At 37.1% G+C, this 14,794-nt stretch overlaps 1 protein-coding gene across 3 annotated transcripts in view; it reads left to right on the top strand.

Moving 5' to 3' along the window:
* LOC120346979 (uncharacterized) overlaps positions 1 to 14,794 on the top strand; it is a 49,535-nt gene that overhangs the window by 30,354 nt on the left and 4,387 nt on the right. For all 3 annotated transcript variants that reach the window (XM_078118069.1, XM_078118070.1, XM_078118071.1), the window contains 11 exons: positions 1,001 to 1,169; positions 1,274 to 1,382; positions 3,817 to 3,955; positions 4,525 to 4,710; positions 5,460 to 5,600; positions 6,080 to 6,256; positions 6,590 to 6,701; positions 7,565 to 7,797; positions 12,923 to 13,040; positions 13,841 to 13,950; positions 14,471 to 14,586. In XM_078118069.1, coding sequence (XP_077974195.1) covers positions 1,001 to 1,169; positions 1,274 to 1,382; positions 3,817 to 3,955; positions 4,525 to 4,710; positions 5,460 to 5,600; positions 6,080 to 6,256; positions 6,590 to 6,701; positions 7,565 to 7,797; positions 12,923 to 13,040; positions 13,841 to 13,950; positions 14,471 to 14,586 — 1,610 coding nt within the window. The remainder of the gene's footprint in view (positions 1 to 1,000; positions 1,170 to 1,273; positions 1,383 to 3,816; positions 3,956 to 4,524; positions 4,711 to 5,459; positions 5,601 to 6,079; positions 6,257 to 6,589; positions 6,702 to 7,564; positions 7,798 to 12,922; positions 13,041 to 13,840; positions 13,951 to 14,470; positions 14,587 to 14,794) is intronic.

Genomic DNA, 14,794 nt, shown 5'->3' with positions numbered 1-14,794 from the left:
AACCTTCTCACTTATAATCTCAGACAAAATCGTGCCGATAAAATGCGAATGCGTAAAACAGCTCAGGTTTTGTGGAGGTAATTGGATTGTGTGGAACTAACAAATAACTGGGGTGGGGAGTGCTCTTCATTGCTACTTTTACAAGGCTCCAGACAAGCAGCCACTGTTGTGTGAAGAGTTATCATGTCTCTTTGCAGTGATATATCTGTTTTTTCATTTCCTATCAAATTCACTGTATAAACAATAATGTGAACACTTGCCATTTATGACTGGTAGTCTGGAAATTTGGTAAATATCTCAGCCACAACAGACAAAGACACACAAAACAAAACCACTGAGCTGAATAAACCAAAATCATAATGAGATATTTTAACCAGTCGGAGCCAAAAATTGAATGCTATGTTTTTCCTAAAATTTGCTGTTCCTGCTAAATTACTCTACTAATAAATGTGTTTTGTGTGACTTAGATTTTCCTAACATTTTAGTTCGATTGTGTTTGGCGTGAGTTTCAACTATTCTATTTGTCAATTTCACAGCTTAAGATTATGATATTTATTATAGAGGAGAGAAATGACCTCTGGTCTGGTTACCAGTTGATGTCTGGTATGGTTACCAACCCATATCTGTTGTGGTTACCGGTTGATGTCTGGTCTGGTTACCAGTTGATTTCTGGCCTGGTTACCAGTTGATGTCTGATCTGATTACCAGTTGATGTCTGATCTGGTTACCAGTTGATGTCTGGCCTGGTTACCAGTTTGTGTCTGGTATGATTACCGGGTGATGTCTGGTCTGGTTACCAGTTGGTGTCTGGTATGGTTAGTCAATCAACCATACTGAGCTTAAAAATAATCTGAACTCTAAAACTATCATGCCAATTGAATGTGGGCATTGCTAGTAGCATTATCATAATTGGAAATAACTAATTTACCCATATTGATTAATTTTCCCTATGCCCTTTCCGCCTTAAAAATAAATTAATTATTAACTGTTTCCATCTTAGGCCACCAGTGACTACTGATCCGCGACTAGTCAGAATGACTAAAGGAACCGATCCGATTGGTATATCAATTGTTGGGGGCGGAGAAAAGGGTGGGATCTTCGTGTCACGCATCACTGAAGATAGCCTTGCTGCAAGAGCTGGGCTGGAGTACGGAGATCAGTTACTAGAGGTGAGAGAAGAGGTTTTTACGCTAATCTGTCGATTTGGATATCATGGGTTTGAATCCCACTGTCATTATCTGTCAGATCTTTCAATTGTCTGTATTTGTTTCAGTACAACGGCATCAACCTCCGATGTGCCAATGAAGAGTTGGGCAGAGTAATCATGAGTCAGAGCCAGCCTGGAGATAACATTGAGTTCTTGGCCCAGTATAATCTGGAAAGTAAGTGTGAATGTTCAAATGTTTAATTAAGCCATTAGAGCTACATCGTATCGGTGACATTGCAATGTTGTTCTCACATTCTGAGATATTCGATCTTTCACCTGAAACAATGCTTACAGACAAATATTTCATCATGTGCGTCCCGTACACTCAAGAACATCATATATCTAGGGTGTCCAAAAAATTTCGCCCTATTTTATGGTTATAACGATTGTAAGTTCAAATAATTTCATTGTATGATAAATGAGCACAAATACAATAATAAACAAAGACACTCTGTACATTGATGGTGAATATGAATTACCGTACTTAAATATTGTAATATCAGCCATAGATATTGACACTTTGGTACTCCTGAAGTATGTGTACCAAGATAGTGGACACCATAACGTAGTATGTGTGTTAGGCCATACTTTTATTCCAATTATCCATATTTTGTTTCTATTACGAGTTTGGGGACAAGCCAAGTGATTCCCGTAGTATTTGTACCTGAAATTATGGCCTAACCCTAACCAGGTACACATACTACGTTCTGGTGTCCGCCATCTTGGTTCACATACTTTGAGAGTACCCAGGCTTTTTTGTATTGTGTCTGCAAAAATGTGATATAAAAAATGCGATATCGGTACATCTCTAATCCAAAGAGGTGCATGTCACACATTTATGGATCAGTATAGTGTATGCATTCTGTCTCCAACATTAATATTCACGATAATGTAGAGTGCTGTAAACAGACAATAGTGAATGAAAGTTTAGGAAACACTGGTTTAGACTAGAGTTGTACCGATGTATCGGTATCGGGTATCGGTATCGGCAATATCGGCCATTTTTTCGGTATCGGCCATGTATCGGTATCGGTTAGATTAAGGCCGATATTACCGATATATTTTCCTTTTTGATATGGTCCAGAATGTTTAAAAAGTAAGTTGGAATACTACTTTTTAATTTATTTTTGTCTGGAGAGATCGTGAGCTATGAGCCATACATGTCCCCACCCCTGCGAGAGAATAGGATTTACGTGTTTTTAGCTATTTATCAGCTAAACTAGCTCAACTAATTTGGCTATTTTCGCTGTCAAATTTTTATATTGACATTTTTAATATTACATAGTTTTTATGAAGAAATATATCAACACAGCACATAACAATAAGCAACTAGGCGCCCAGTTTTAAATCATACAGTGGAATTGGGGTCCTTCCTTATTAACGGCACATGGACTTTTGGCACGGGTATAAATTCTGACTGTTTGTCGTCAAGTACGAGTGTCATTTAGTCCGTCGACATCGATAAACTAAATTCCGACACAATTATCCCACTACACAGGTATTAATTTTAATTCTGCTTAACTACACGATTTCTTTATAGATATGTTGACTCGACCGCCTAGCCCTAGACTGTCTCAAAATATATGATAGCAATTGTAAAATATTATAAAATAGCGAAGTAAAAAAACATCCTCAACGGTTAACGGTGGGCTTTCTTTTTGTCGGTGCTGATTGATATTCTTTCATGTTGGCTTTGACTCATTGCGTCGACGATTACGATTAGCCACTAAATTAAATATTTGTAAAATGCTTTTAATTTGAACGTAGGACGGCGGCGCTATAATGTGTGGGTGATATTCGATATTCTTTTAAACACGAATAACGATATTCGAAGCTCGCGATATTAATATTAAATTCAAATTGGACCTTTCGGCTTATGAGTTTTCTAATTGAACACCGAGATTACTAGCGTTACTGTACAATATGTCTTAATCAGTTACAGCATATGGATACCAAACATTAATTTCATATTATGTGATATATATATCTTTTTTTTCGATCTGAAATAATGTGTACTATGAACAACGCTTAAAGACCATTGTTTTAACCCGTCTGCCCTACACAGCATACCTAATTAAGTAATAATTACACAGTATCGGAATATCGGTAATATCGGCTATTTTGTAGTATCGGCGTATCGGTATCGGCGTTTTTAGCTGGTATCGGATCGGTATCGGTATCGGCGACAAAAGTGGTATCGGTACATCTCTAGTTTAGACGGCGCAGTAGCAACATTTAATTGCTAATCCAGTGTAATCTGGGAAGTAAGATGTTGATCGCAAGCGCAACTGGCTTGTCTTCTCGTACAGCCAAGTATTGTGTTGGCTATGGCTTTAGAACAAGGGTTGGGTGAATTACGGCCCGCATCCGGCCCACCAAAGTGTTTTATCCGGCCCACTTGTGTCTGTTGAAATTACGATTATAGTTTTTATGGATATAAAATTCCGATGAAAATATTGATGAAAATTGCGCCATAAGGACCCGGATTGTTACATTGTGCCACTCTCCCCCACTCAGAAAAGTAATTGTCTATCCCTGTTTTAGAATGTATTTTGGTCATCGCTTTGTGGGGGTATCAGGATCAATTACGCATAACCATTATTTTTCAGAATACAAGTCCAGTATTGAGAGCAATCTCTCAGATAGTCTCGGTTTCATGAAAGTTACTAAGCAACCACGTAACTCAGCACTGACACCTTGTGAAGACAATGAAGGCACTATGACTCCTGGAACAACTCCAAGGTCAAGGTAGGTCGTGGGTTTTGCTTGTGAGGGAGAGGAAAGCTGGTCAGATGGTGTGACCATTGCCAAACCATGGTTATAACTTACCAGCTCATGTCTGGTATGGGAATAGTTGACCTGTTGTATGTCCTATATCACACTTAGGAAAAGTATAGCCCGCGGGCCAAATTCAGCCCGTTGGGTAATTTAATCTGGTTGATGCTGCACAACCAAACGGAAACCAAATTTTGATGTTTCAGCTAAAATAGCAAAAGGAATTTGTTGGAATTGTGGTTAAATTTCGTTTTGGCACGAGATTTATTGTTTTTCACTGTTACTTTTGTAACACTGTGTATTCACAAAATGTAACTCTTTACGTCCCACATTTACATGGCCCGCCAGTGAACGTGGGCAAAATTTTTGGCTCCTGATCCAAAAATCTTGCGCATTCCTGTTCTATATGGACTGGTAACCAGACCAGAGGGGGTTCGTCATATGATTGAGCCATTTTATCGTTTTCCTTCTTCCTCGGGATAAATATGTGAATCCTATCCTGCTGCTTTACTTTGAAACGAAAACCTTGTTTTATTTCTCAGTCCATATGTCGAAGAGTCAATCAGAGCTCAACCGATCGGACAGCCTCGATATATCTTCGTGACGGGGAACTGTGGTCATGTAACTTTAGTGGGAGGAAATCGATCTGGAATTTTTATCGCTGCTGTTGGAGATGGAGAGAATACAAATGATTTGAAGATCGGGGACCAACTTTTAGAGTATAATAGGTAAGACTTGAAATATAGGATTGACTAGACTTGAGGAAAGGGTGTAGCTGCCATGATTCAGCAAATGACGTACTTCGCGACTATGTTCATACATGTTGATCTATCTGGTTTTCAACTGGGTTTCTGCCAGTGCAATCCAAAAGTTTTGAGGGTTTTCATTGAAATCTAACAATCTACATTATCACCCGTATATTGTTTAAAAATAAAAATAAATGCCAATCTGCCACTAGTAGAAAACTTGCTACATTTTTGTTTTGCTAGTATTAGGTTTGCTTTTATGTATATTTGTAGTTTATACTATGTAGAGCATAGGAATTAATAAACTACTGCTTAAACTGGTGTCCACTACACCAAAAAGATTGAAAGCCATTGCTATACACAATCTCAATCAGTAATGGACGAGGCTCTCGATGGTTGAATCATTTTATCGGCATTTATCTCTCAGAGATAATATCTTTATAGTAACCATCCCCATGTTCAACATGGACAGGCAATCGAACATGAGACTGTGGTTTATCCCTCAACTTTTCACAGGGTAAATATTCAAGTAAAAATATTTCATGGAATACTAAGCTAATTGTTGACCTGAGCATTGTCAGCAGTTATTTCAAGAAAGCTTGCATACCAAAAAGTTTTGTTATTACAATTTGAATCTCAAGATAATAAAGTTAAAGTCTAAATTTTTTTCCATCTGCAATTGGTAGCTGGTGTCTGGGAAATGATCAATCTATTTATTTTCTCATTTCTAGCACTGGTCTTCGGAGTTCTACACTTGAACGAGCATCCTTACTGATCTCAAAACCAACTGTGAATTCTTCTCTCTCCGTTTATTACAATTCAGTTGGATTTTCAAAACTCTCACTGGAACCAGGAGATTTCTTCTATGTGAGGTGAGTCGCCTGGATAGGTAGGAAAACGTTGTATAGGCACAATCTGTTGAGTTGATAAAGTGGTTGTATAGGCACAATCTGTTGAGTTGATAAAGTGGTTGTATAGGCAAAGTCTGTTGAGTTGATAAAGTGGTTGTATATGGACAACCAGTGAATGAATAGAAAATAAATATCGCTATAAAAATATAGCTGGATACGATTTGGAGTATTTGGTTTGGCCTTTCTCTGGATGTGGCTCTCAATGTCATGACTACTCCACATCTAGTCATTCTGAATAAGTAGTTGACTTGTGTAATATCCTCTGTTTAATAGGATTTTTAAACATATTTGATTGTGAAAATATGATTTCGGGATGTTTTTGAAAAAAAAAAAGATTGTTACATATAGCCATCACTGCTATCAGTTAGGTTTTGGAATGCTCCCGGGTTTTATCGAGAGAGATAGGGTGGAGTTTTCAAATTTAATTTTATTTATTTCAGAGCATTATTTGACAACAATGCTGTTGAGCCACCATCAGGGAATCTTCATTTCACTCGGAATTCGATTCTACTCGTCGATGACACTTATCTTGACCACACGATGGGGTCATGGAGTGCTTGGCTAGTCGATGAGCATGGAGAGAAAACCGTGCATGGTAAAATACCCAGCAAATTCATGTGAGTTTTTGTGGAATAGTATTTGTAGCTGAAATAAGGGTGAAAATGATATATTTACAGATTTATTGGGGAATTGTCTTGAAATTTGTATCAGGATTTGTATATTCATACCAAGGTAATAAGTTGTCCGATCATGTGGCGGAGGAAGCCATTCATGGTTACATGAACCACTCTGTGACATCAGTGGGTTCAAAAATTATTTACACATAACTCCCCCCCGTTTATATATTGAAGGTGCACAAACAAATGTCTGAAAAAATGGTTTTGGAGTTGAACAAAAATGAAGGTAGAATGTAGTTTTCGATTTATTATCATTGTTTCCATGGTTACCAGGGTTGAAAGAGAGAGCAGCGGTCTGCATCGTGATTTCGATGACTCAGCATCTTGTGCGGGGAGTACGGCTGGAAAAAAGTTGGGGGGAACGGGGAGGAGAAGCTTCTTCAAGGTTTGTGGTTTTTTCTTTCTTCGTGTATGTAGAAAAATGTTGGGGTTTAACTCCAATGCTTACCAACGCACTCAGAATGTATTAAATCAATAGGTTGACAATCCTAGACGAGGCAGATTCCAGTTCTAATAAAATAATAACGGTGTTTCTTGTACGGAATGTTGTTTGGAATAGAAGGTGTAATATAGAGGTAAGATCGGAATCAAAAATTCCAGCCCGACCCGACTAATTAACTGGATTTGCAGGCCCGAGCCCGGATCAAACCTGAAATTTGTTCTTTGAATTGTCATTGCAAGAGTTTAGTACAGTATGTGTCGTGTTGATCTTTTTTTTTTTGCAGACAACAGTCTCTCGTAGCTAAAACAGGTCGTGCTCGAGCTTCAGATCTTAGCTCTAGTGTAATAACACCTTATAGCCTAAAGTATTCTTTCAATCAATTTGCTACTCTATTTTCTACTGTGTTTATCAAGCATTTGAAAACTATTAGACTATTTAGTTTCATGGCTGCAACATGCTACTGTGTTTTCAGAACTATCGCAGTCTCTAAGTTTCTCTCGCAGGTTATTCGAGTTCATTCACTTGGTATTGGCGACTCGATTTTCTACACTAGAGTTAATCGCTAAATCTAACTTCGGCTTCATTTCAGTGCTCCAAAAGTATGTGCACCAAGATGGCCCACAACCTGAACATAGTATGTGTACAAGGTTAGGGTTCAGGTTGTGCGCCATCTTGGTACACATACTTCCGGAACGCCCTAGTCTCCGCTTTCATGCCCTTTTTAAAAGAGTTACAATCCCCAAACCGTTATGAGGTACACCTGTTGTATCTCTTGATCTTTTCTGACGCCTTTTCTTTTTTCACAGCGTCGAAAGCCGCATAGGCATTCTTCACGGTCCAGTGGTGATATCAAACTTCATAAATCAGTTTCCGAGACTAGTATCGAATCCACAGAAACAAGTTTTGAACACTCGGGGGCAGCATATCAAGTTGTAACAAAGCACGTCTGCGAGCATCGTCGTCCGGTCGTAGTGTTCGGACCTCATGCCAACACTGTCTGTGAACGACTGGTGAAAGAATACGGAAACAGTTTTGCAAAGTAAGCCGGTGCCTGACTGATTAAAATTTTTTCAATAATTTATCTGGAGATAGAAAAGCTGAGGAAATAGGCTTCTCATTTGGTTACCAGTTCGTCGGATAGGGAATAAATTTCTGAAGTCAGCAGTTATGTGAACTGCTTTGTAATGAGAAGTGATACTTAACTCATAAGAATAAATGTTTAATTACCCAAAGTTACTACAATAGAACTACACTCAGCTCCCAACTTGAGAGAACACTTGGTCAGCTGGTTTGTCACATGTCAGCAGTGTTAACTCTAAGCGAATTATGAGTGCGAAAGTGCTTCGCAGTCGAAAAAAAAAGTGCGAAAGTGCTTTTGCCGATTTTAACAAGTTAGGTGGATAATTTGTACAAAACCCGTGCAAAATAATTCCCCCCCCCCTTCCCCAAAATATAAATAGCAATCAACTAATTACGGTTAGGTGCCCTGGAAATTCAACTTTTCGATTTATCACTAAACCTAATCTGATAATTATGAATTTGTGATTTTAAACCACTTTGAAAGTCGCCACCCGCTGTTGTAAAAGATAGGTTAACCTACGTTCCCTCCGAAATATTATGCAGGATACTCCCCTTTTAGGAGATAGGTTGACCTACTTTCCTTTCAAACTTTTTTCTTCGAAATATTACACAGATCACTTTGAAAATCCTCTCGTTTCGTGAGCTAGCGTGACCTAGTTTCTCATTTATATTATACTATTTCAGAGCTTACCCAAAGACCAGTAATTCTTAAATGTCGACATGCCTTGGCTTGCGTGCGATTTCGGGCAGAAAACATCATATATTGGCAAAATGTTTAGTATTGCCGTGTACTTTCAGCATTCATAAATAGCACTCTTTGTAATGCTGCTGACCTAGTATCAAATATTCGCATCACAACGCCACTTGCGAGGTTTCCATATATTTCAATTACACTAATAGGAACGATGACACCAAAGAGTTTTCTTTTGCGAGATACACGAAATATAACAGGGTGATTCTTGAAAAAAACATGAATATTGAAAATAAACGAATGATATGATAGTGGATCCCAAATAATTTTGAGAGTGTCTCGAAATACCAATCCATTTGATAAATAATTTTTATTCGACCACATGAACGCTGATATCCTGAAAATTAATGTTGAAAGAGAAGTACGCATTCTCAGATATCGGACATCCAGTCGCGATATTCTATCGTTTATATGCACAAATCTCACATTAATAGTAATTGCTACCAAGTTTGTAAAGTTTAGAAACCAACAAACAGAAAATAACTTACGGTATTCTAAAACACAATTACAATTCAGTCGGCAATAAATTGCGCCAAGACGATGCCATACAAAACGAAAAAGATTTGGTCGCGAGAGTTACGTTAGAGGGCTGCAAAACGACGTTGTTTTTTAAGCAGAATGTAAAACAATCAAATAAAAAAACGGGAGTTACGACGCCCTTAACACATCGTGTGTATTAAACCTCCCTGGTAAGTACTTTGGTTAGTACTATTATTATTCTACTTATACACCTGTTGGAGTATTTCGGACAGTTTCGAATTTAAAATAAATGAAAACCCGGCATACAATAAAGACGCAAAAGTAAAATGAACATTTATTGAAAAAGTTATTATTTAAGAAAGACAACATGATCGTACAATTCCGCCAAAACCTCGATGTTCGCAAGTGAGATGATAAATAAATACTTTCCTGTATTCGATCAATTAACTTTAGCGTATCGTTGTTCTGCCAACAAACAGCGGGGTGCAAAATATTTCCGTCCTGTGATGTGCTCACAAATATTCTCGATATTATTATCATACCCTCGCGTATGTACTTTCTATTAGCTCTTTAGTGATCCCTTTCATCCTTGGCCAAGTCATGTTTCGAATATGTGAACATTTTATTCGACCATACATGGCCGGCGGGATGTTAAAATTGTAAACAAGAGAGAGGTAAAATCAATCGCGAATTTCGTTATAACGGCTCGTTTACGAATTGTTGCGCTTGTCATTGTCGAAAATGATTACATTTGTTGTATTTTGAGGCATTTAAGCAGTAATAATTAGGGCATGACATCATCAAAATCGTCAAGTGAGATCTTGAAATTGCAAATTCCGTGAATAAAATTGTGAATTACTCGGTAACGAATTCAGCTTTAATGACCGTCGGGGTATTGTTTTGTTGAAAATTATTATTAATGTGAGAGCGCCAAAAAGATACAGTGCATACCGATGCGACTGCAATTTATATGGCCGCACTTGGTGTGGCGCGTTTATTAATAGTGTAAAATAAATTAAACGGATATCAATTATAACCAAGCCTGTCGGCGTGTTTATTTTCTGTGGTCAAGAATCGTAAAATACCATCTTGAGACAAATTCACTCCTATTGCAAAATCTTAATTTTCAGTTATTATCGTTATACAAATAACGTGTGGCAACTTTTTAATTTATCGTCGACCAAAAAACCGCCCCACACTCGCCCAAACGTGTGTCGAGCTTGAACGACAGGAACAATTTCATCGACTTTAATTAGGGAAAATATGTATTTTATTGGGAATGCAAAATAAATGTAACAAAACGCGTTTTTTGTGATATAACTTTGTATTCTCGGAAACGGGTTGCCGTGAAAGGTAAAATTTGATCTAAATTAACCGCGTTAAAATCGTCAAGCGAGATCTTGAAATTGCAAAATCCGTGAATAAAATTGTGAATTACTCGGTAACGAATTCAGCTTTAATGACCGTCGGGGTATTGTTTTGCTGAAAATTATTATTAATGTGAGAGCGCCAAAAAGATACAGTCCATACCGATGCGACTGCAATTTATATGGCCGCACTTGGTGTGGCGCGTTTATTAATAGTGTAAAATAAATTAAACGGATATCAATTATAACCAAGCCTGTCGGCGTGTTTATTTTCTGTGGTCAAGAATCGTAAAATACCATCTTGAGACAAATTCACTTCTATTATAAAAACTTAATTTTCAGTTATTATCGTTATACAAATAACGTGTGGCAACTTTTTAATTTATCGTCGACCAAAAAACCGCCCCACACTCGTCCAAACGTGTGTCGAGCTTGAACGACGGGAACAATTTCATCGACGACTTTAATTAGGGAAAATATGTATTTTATTGGGAATGCAAAATAAATGTAACAAAACGCATTTTTTGTGATATAACTTTGTATTTTCGGAAACGAGTTGCCGTGAAAGGTAAAATTTGATCTAAATTAACCGTAAAAATGTTTTATTTTAAATGTAACAAAACACATTTTGCGATGTAACCTTGTATTTTCGAAAACGAGTGTCCTGAAAAGTAAAATATAATCTGAATTAATCGCAAAAATGTTTTATTTTAAATGTTACAAAACACATTTTCGCGATATAACCTTGTATATTCGGAAACGGATGTCGTGAAAAGTAAAATATGATCTAAATTAATCGCAAAAATGTTTTATTTTAAATGTAACAAAACACATTTTTCGCGATACAACTGTATTTTCGGATACCGGGTGTCATGGAGAGTAAAATATGATCTGAATTAACCGTAAATAATGTTTCATTCCAAATGTATCGCATGGTTGCAAAACGCATTTTTTGCGATATAACTTTGTACTTTCGAAAACGGGGCGTCATTATTAATATAATGTTTTATCTATCGTCTGACTAGCGTGTCTGGTACACATCATATTCGGGGGGAACTCTAGCCCGCGAAACGTCATTTAATTTAAAATAGAGAACGTTTCACCCATTCCAAAACGGAAAATCGCCAGTAAGTCGACAGGGATTCAACCCTCCGGATTCAGTATTCTATATCCCCCGTGTCAGAACTTTCTGAAGAATGGAACAAAGAACCCGTCAAACCGACGCGGAAGAAGGGGAGTAAAGGAAGAATTCATATTTGTAAAAAAGAGAGGGCGGGAATATACATTACCAAAACCTGGATATTGCCGCCAAAACGATCGGTTACAAGAACAATTAGCGATTACAACGGAATTAACCAGTAAAAAGGCTTTGTTGCAGATTTTTTACCGACGTTCCAAAAATATTTGTTATTCGGTACTCGGTTAAAAATATTCGATTCAAAAAAGTATTGAATTTTGCCCACCTGTACTCGTATATCAATGAGAAATAGTTGTGTAAATATCGCAAAATTCCGGAAAATGCCACGTGCTTTCAACATTGTGATTACAATAAAATGGCACTGATTTTGCAATTCTGTGACATGCTAAAAGCTAAAAGTTTCGTCTGATTTGAAAATCGTGCACTTTGGTCACAATTCATCCAAAGTGACTATAACACTTTACTGACACTTTTATAGTCATTTTGAATTCATCGATATCATTGATAGTCACATGACCACTCTCGTTCAAAGAAACGCACTATGTAGTATTCCAACATCTGGTTTCAAAGACGCCGGGAGCGTTTATGCGGGAGAAGCGGAATCCGTGTGCTTGTATAATAATCATATTATAAACAAGAATTTTGCCGTTAATGCATAAGCTTTATCTCCTATGTCTGCATCTCATAGGTTAGAATTCTGGTAAATATCGTTATGATATGCAGAATTGAGTTACAAAAGTACTAATATGCTACTTATTTGTCAACTTAATACTCGAAAATATTTGTTAACTTTGAACTTTTATTCCATTCAAAATCGGAAAAAAGTGCTATTTCGCAGTCCCTAAAAAAAGTTGCGAAAGTGCTTCGCAATTTTCGCAAAAAAGTGCGCTAATAGTGAACACTGCATGTCAGTATAGGTCACCTGTAACTGATGACATCACTGATCATGCTCAGCCATTTAAGAAAACACCAATTGCCATAATTACAATAGAAATACTCCGATGAGGCAGCTTGGTGAATCACAGTATGCTAACTGGTTTCCAGCCATTATCAGTGTGGCAATAGTCACTCTCTCCCATATTCATTGACTTTGATGGTGGAGGAAACTGAAACCAAACAACAGTGAAGTGAGCCTCTCGTACAATGAGTTAGGAATGATCATATTCTTGAATGTTTTTAATCAGACATACTTATTTAGATTACCATAGCAAAATTTTAAGATATATTTAAATATACTAGTCTCTAGCTGTCACAAGATGTCACTGTTTCATTTTTTGTTTTTGTTCAGATGTGCCCTCGATTCTCTCCCCTGCAACGTAGACATCCATGACAAAGAGTTGATCGACACTTTCAAACAAAACACTGTGGCTCTGAGAGTGGATACTTTGATTCAAGAGATGCAGCAGGTCGGGAAAGAGATATTTGAAAAAAAATTTCACGACTTTTCCTGAGAATCTTTCCTTTTAATTCAATACGTTAGAATATATTGGTTTAAACATACAAGAATGACTGGAAAGAGATTTTTGAAAAATATAACATTTGAACGACTTTTCCTAAGAATCCATTTCCGCATTTATTATGCCCTGGTTATAGTTATGGTATTCGAAAAGAATTTTCATACATTTTCTCCATATAAGCTTTTGAAGCGGACATGGCAAAATATGACGAGATCTAAATGTGAAATGTCTGATTGACCAATTTTGAAAAGCCTATGTATTGAAGGTTTGAAAAGAAATTCTAGAACAAACAATGTGCAGCTAACTACAACACAAGAATCAAAATGGTTATTCGAGTTGTCAAAACTCTCGCTTCACCATTTCAATTTTATAAAGAATATATTGGTTGTACATACAACAATAACTGGGCACTTCAAATTGAGTAGTAAATTATCTGAACTGGTTCTGAGGAAAATTCCATATCATCACCATCTTGTTTTTTTCCCGTCAAAAGTTTTGGTGAATTCCACAATTTTTTGTGAGGCCATATTTTTAAAATGCGATTTTGACAAATGACTCATATTTCCTTAGTGAGTTATTGATAAAACATGTCCATTATTGTGTATGAACACTCAGCGAACTGTTTGAGTAATAGATTCTATGTTTCAATAATTTATGCTTCTGGCGGTGCCATCACAAAAAAAGTCACATATTGTTTTCTAAGTATTCAAAAAGCACAACCTATCTCATTTTGTAAATTTCATTTCTAGCACCGCCATGTTCTGCTTGAGATATCCCAAGACGCGGTTGACCGACTTCATTCTCACAAGATTTATCCGATTATTGTCTTCATTGAATACAACAACGCCAAGAAAATCAAGTAAGGAACTTTTTATGAAGTATTTCCAAACTCAACTCCAGACCAGCGGTTCCCAAAGTGGCGCATTGATATGCATTTTTGTCATGATCTTTTGATGTATTGTTCTAGTGCACAAGACCGGGAATCATTAAAAAAATTGCAAGGGGTTCGTCATGGAATTTTTTTTATTATTTGGGAACCACTGCTTTAAACAAAGCTTCAAACGAGCATCTTCTGGCACATAAGGAAATGTTCTTCATCAGTAACATCTTCAGATAATTGCTCTGAGCAAAGCTCTAGACCTTTGGTTCTCAAACTTTCTGAGACACAACCCATTTTGGAATTTTTGAAGTCTCGCGGCCCACCTCAAAAATAACTAGCTAACAATAATCTTCAAATAACAGATAGTAAAGCGAAAGAATGTTTTATTGAAAAAACACATTAAAATTACGTACATGGTATGTCCTCTCCCCTACGTGGAAGAATTAATAGATCAAGTCTCATCAGCTTTCTTCTCCCCTCATTTCCGATATCTTTACAGAGAGAGTCAGGATCGTTTCCCAGGCCGCGAGAAAATCTCGATGAAGCAAAGTAAAGAAATATTCGAACGAGCGAATTCTATCAGAAAGAAATTGAGCACAAAGTATCTCGGAACTGGTGAGTTGGTGCTTTTTTCGTATTCTCACTCTCAACAAGGCTCTAAACAAGCTAGGAACTTCTACTATCTTTGCAATAGAGAATCGCACATTACCTCTGCACAAGGAACTGTACAAGCCTCAAGCAAATATTGTTTTGGCCCTCACAGATGTATTAAATGAATGGGTTGAGGTGAGAGAGATCAGTCCCTTCTATATCAGTGTTTCTT

This window comes from Styela clava, chromosome 11 (genome assembly GCF_964204865.1).
Source record: "Styela clava chromosome 11, kaStyClav1.hap1.2, whole genome shotgun sequence".
In the NCBI taxonomy this organism is placed as follows: Eukaryota; Metazoa; Chordata; class Ascidiacea; order Stolidobranchia; family Styelidae; genus Styela; species Styela clava.
Note: the sequence above shows the minus strand (reverse complement) of the source record. Positions and strands in the feature narration are given on the sequence as shown.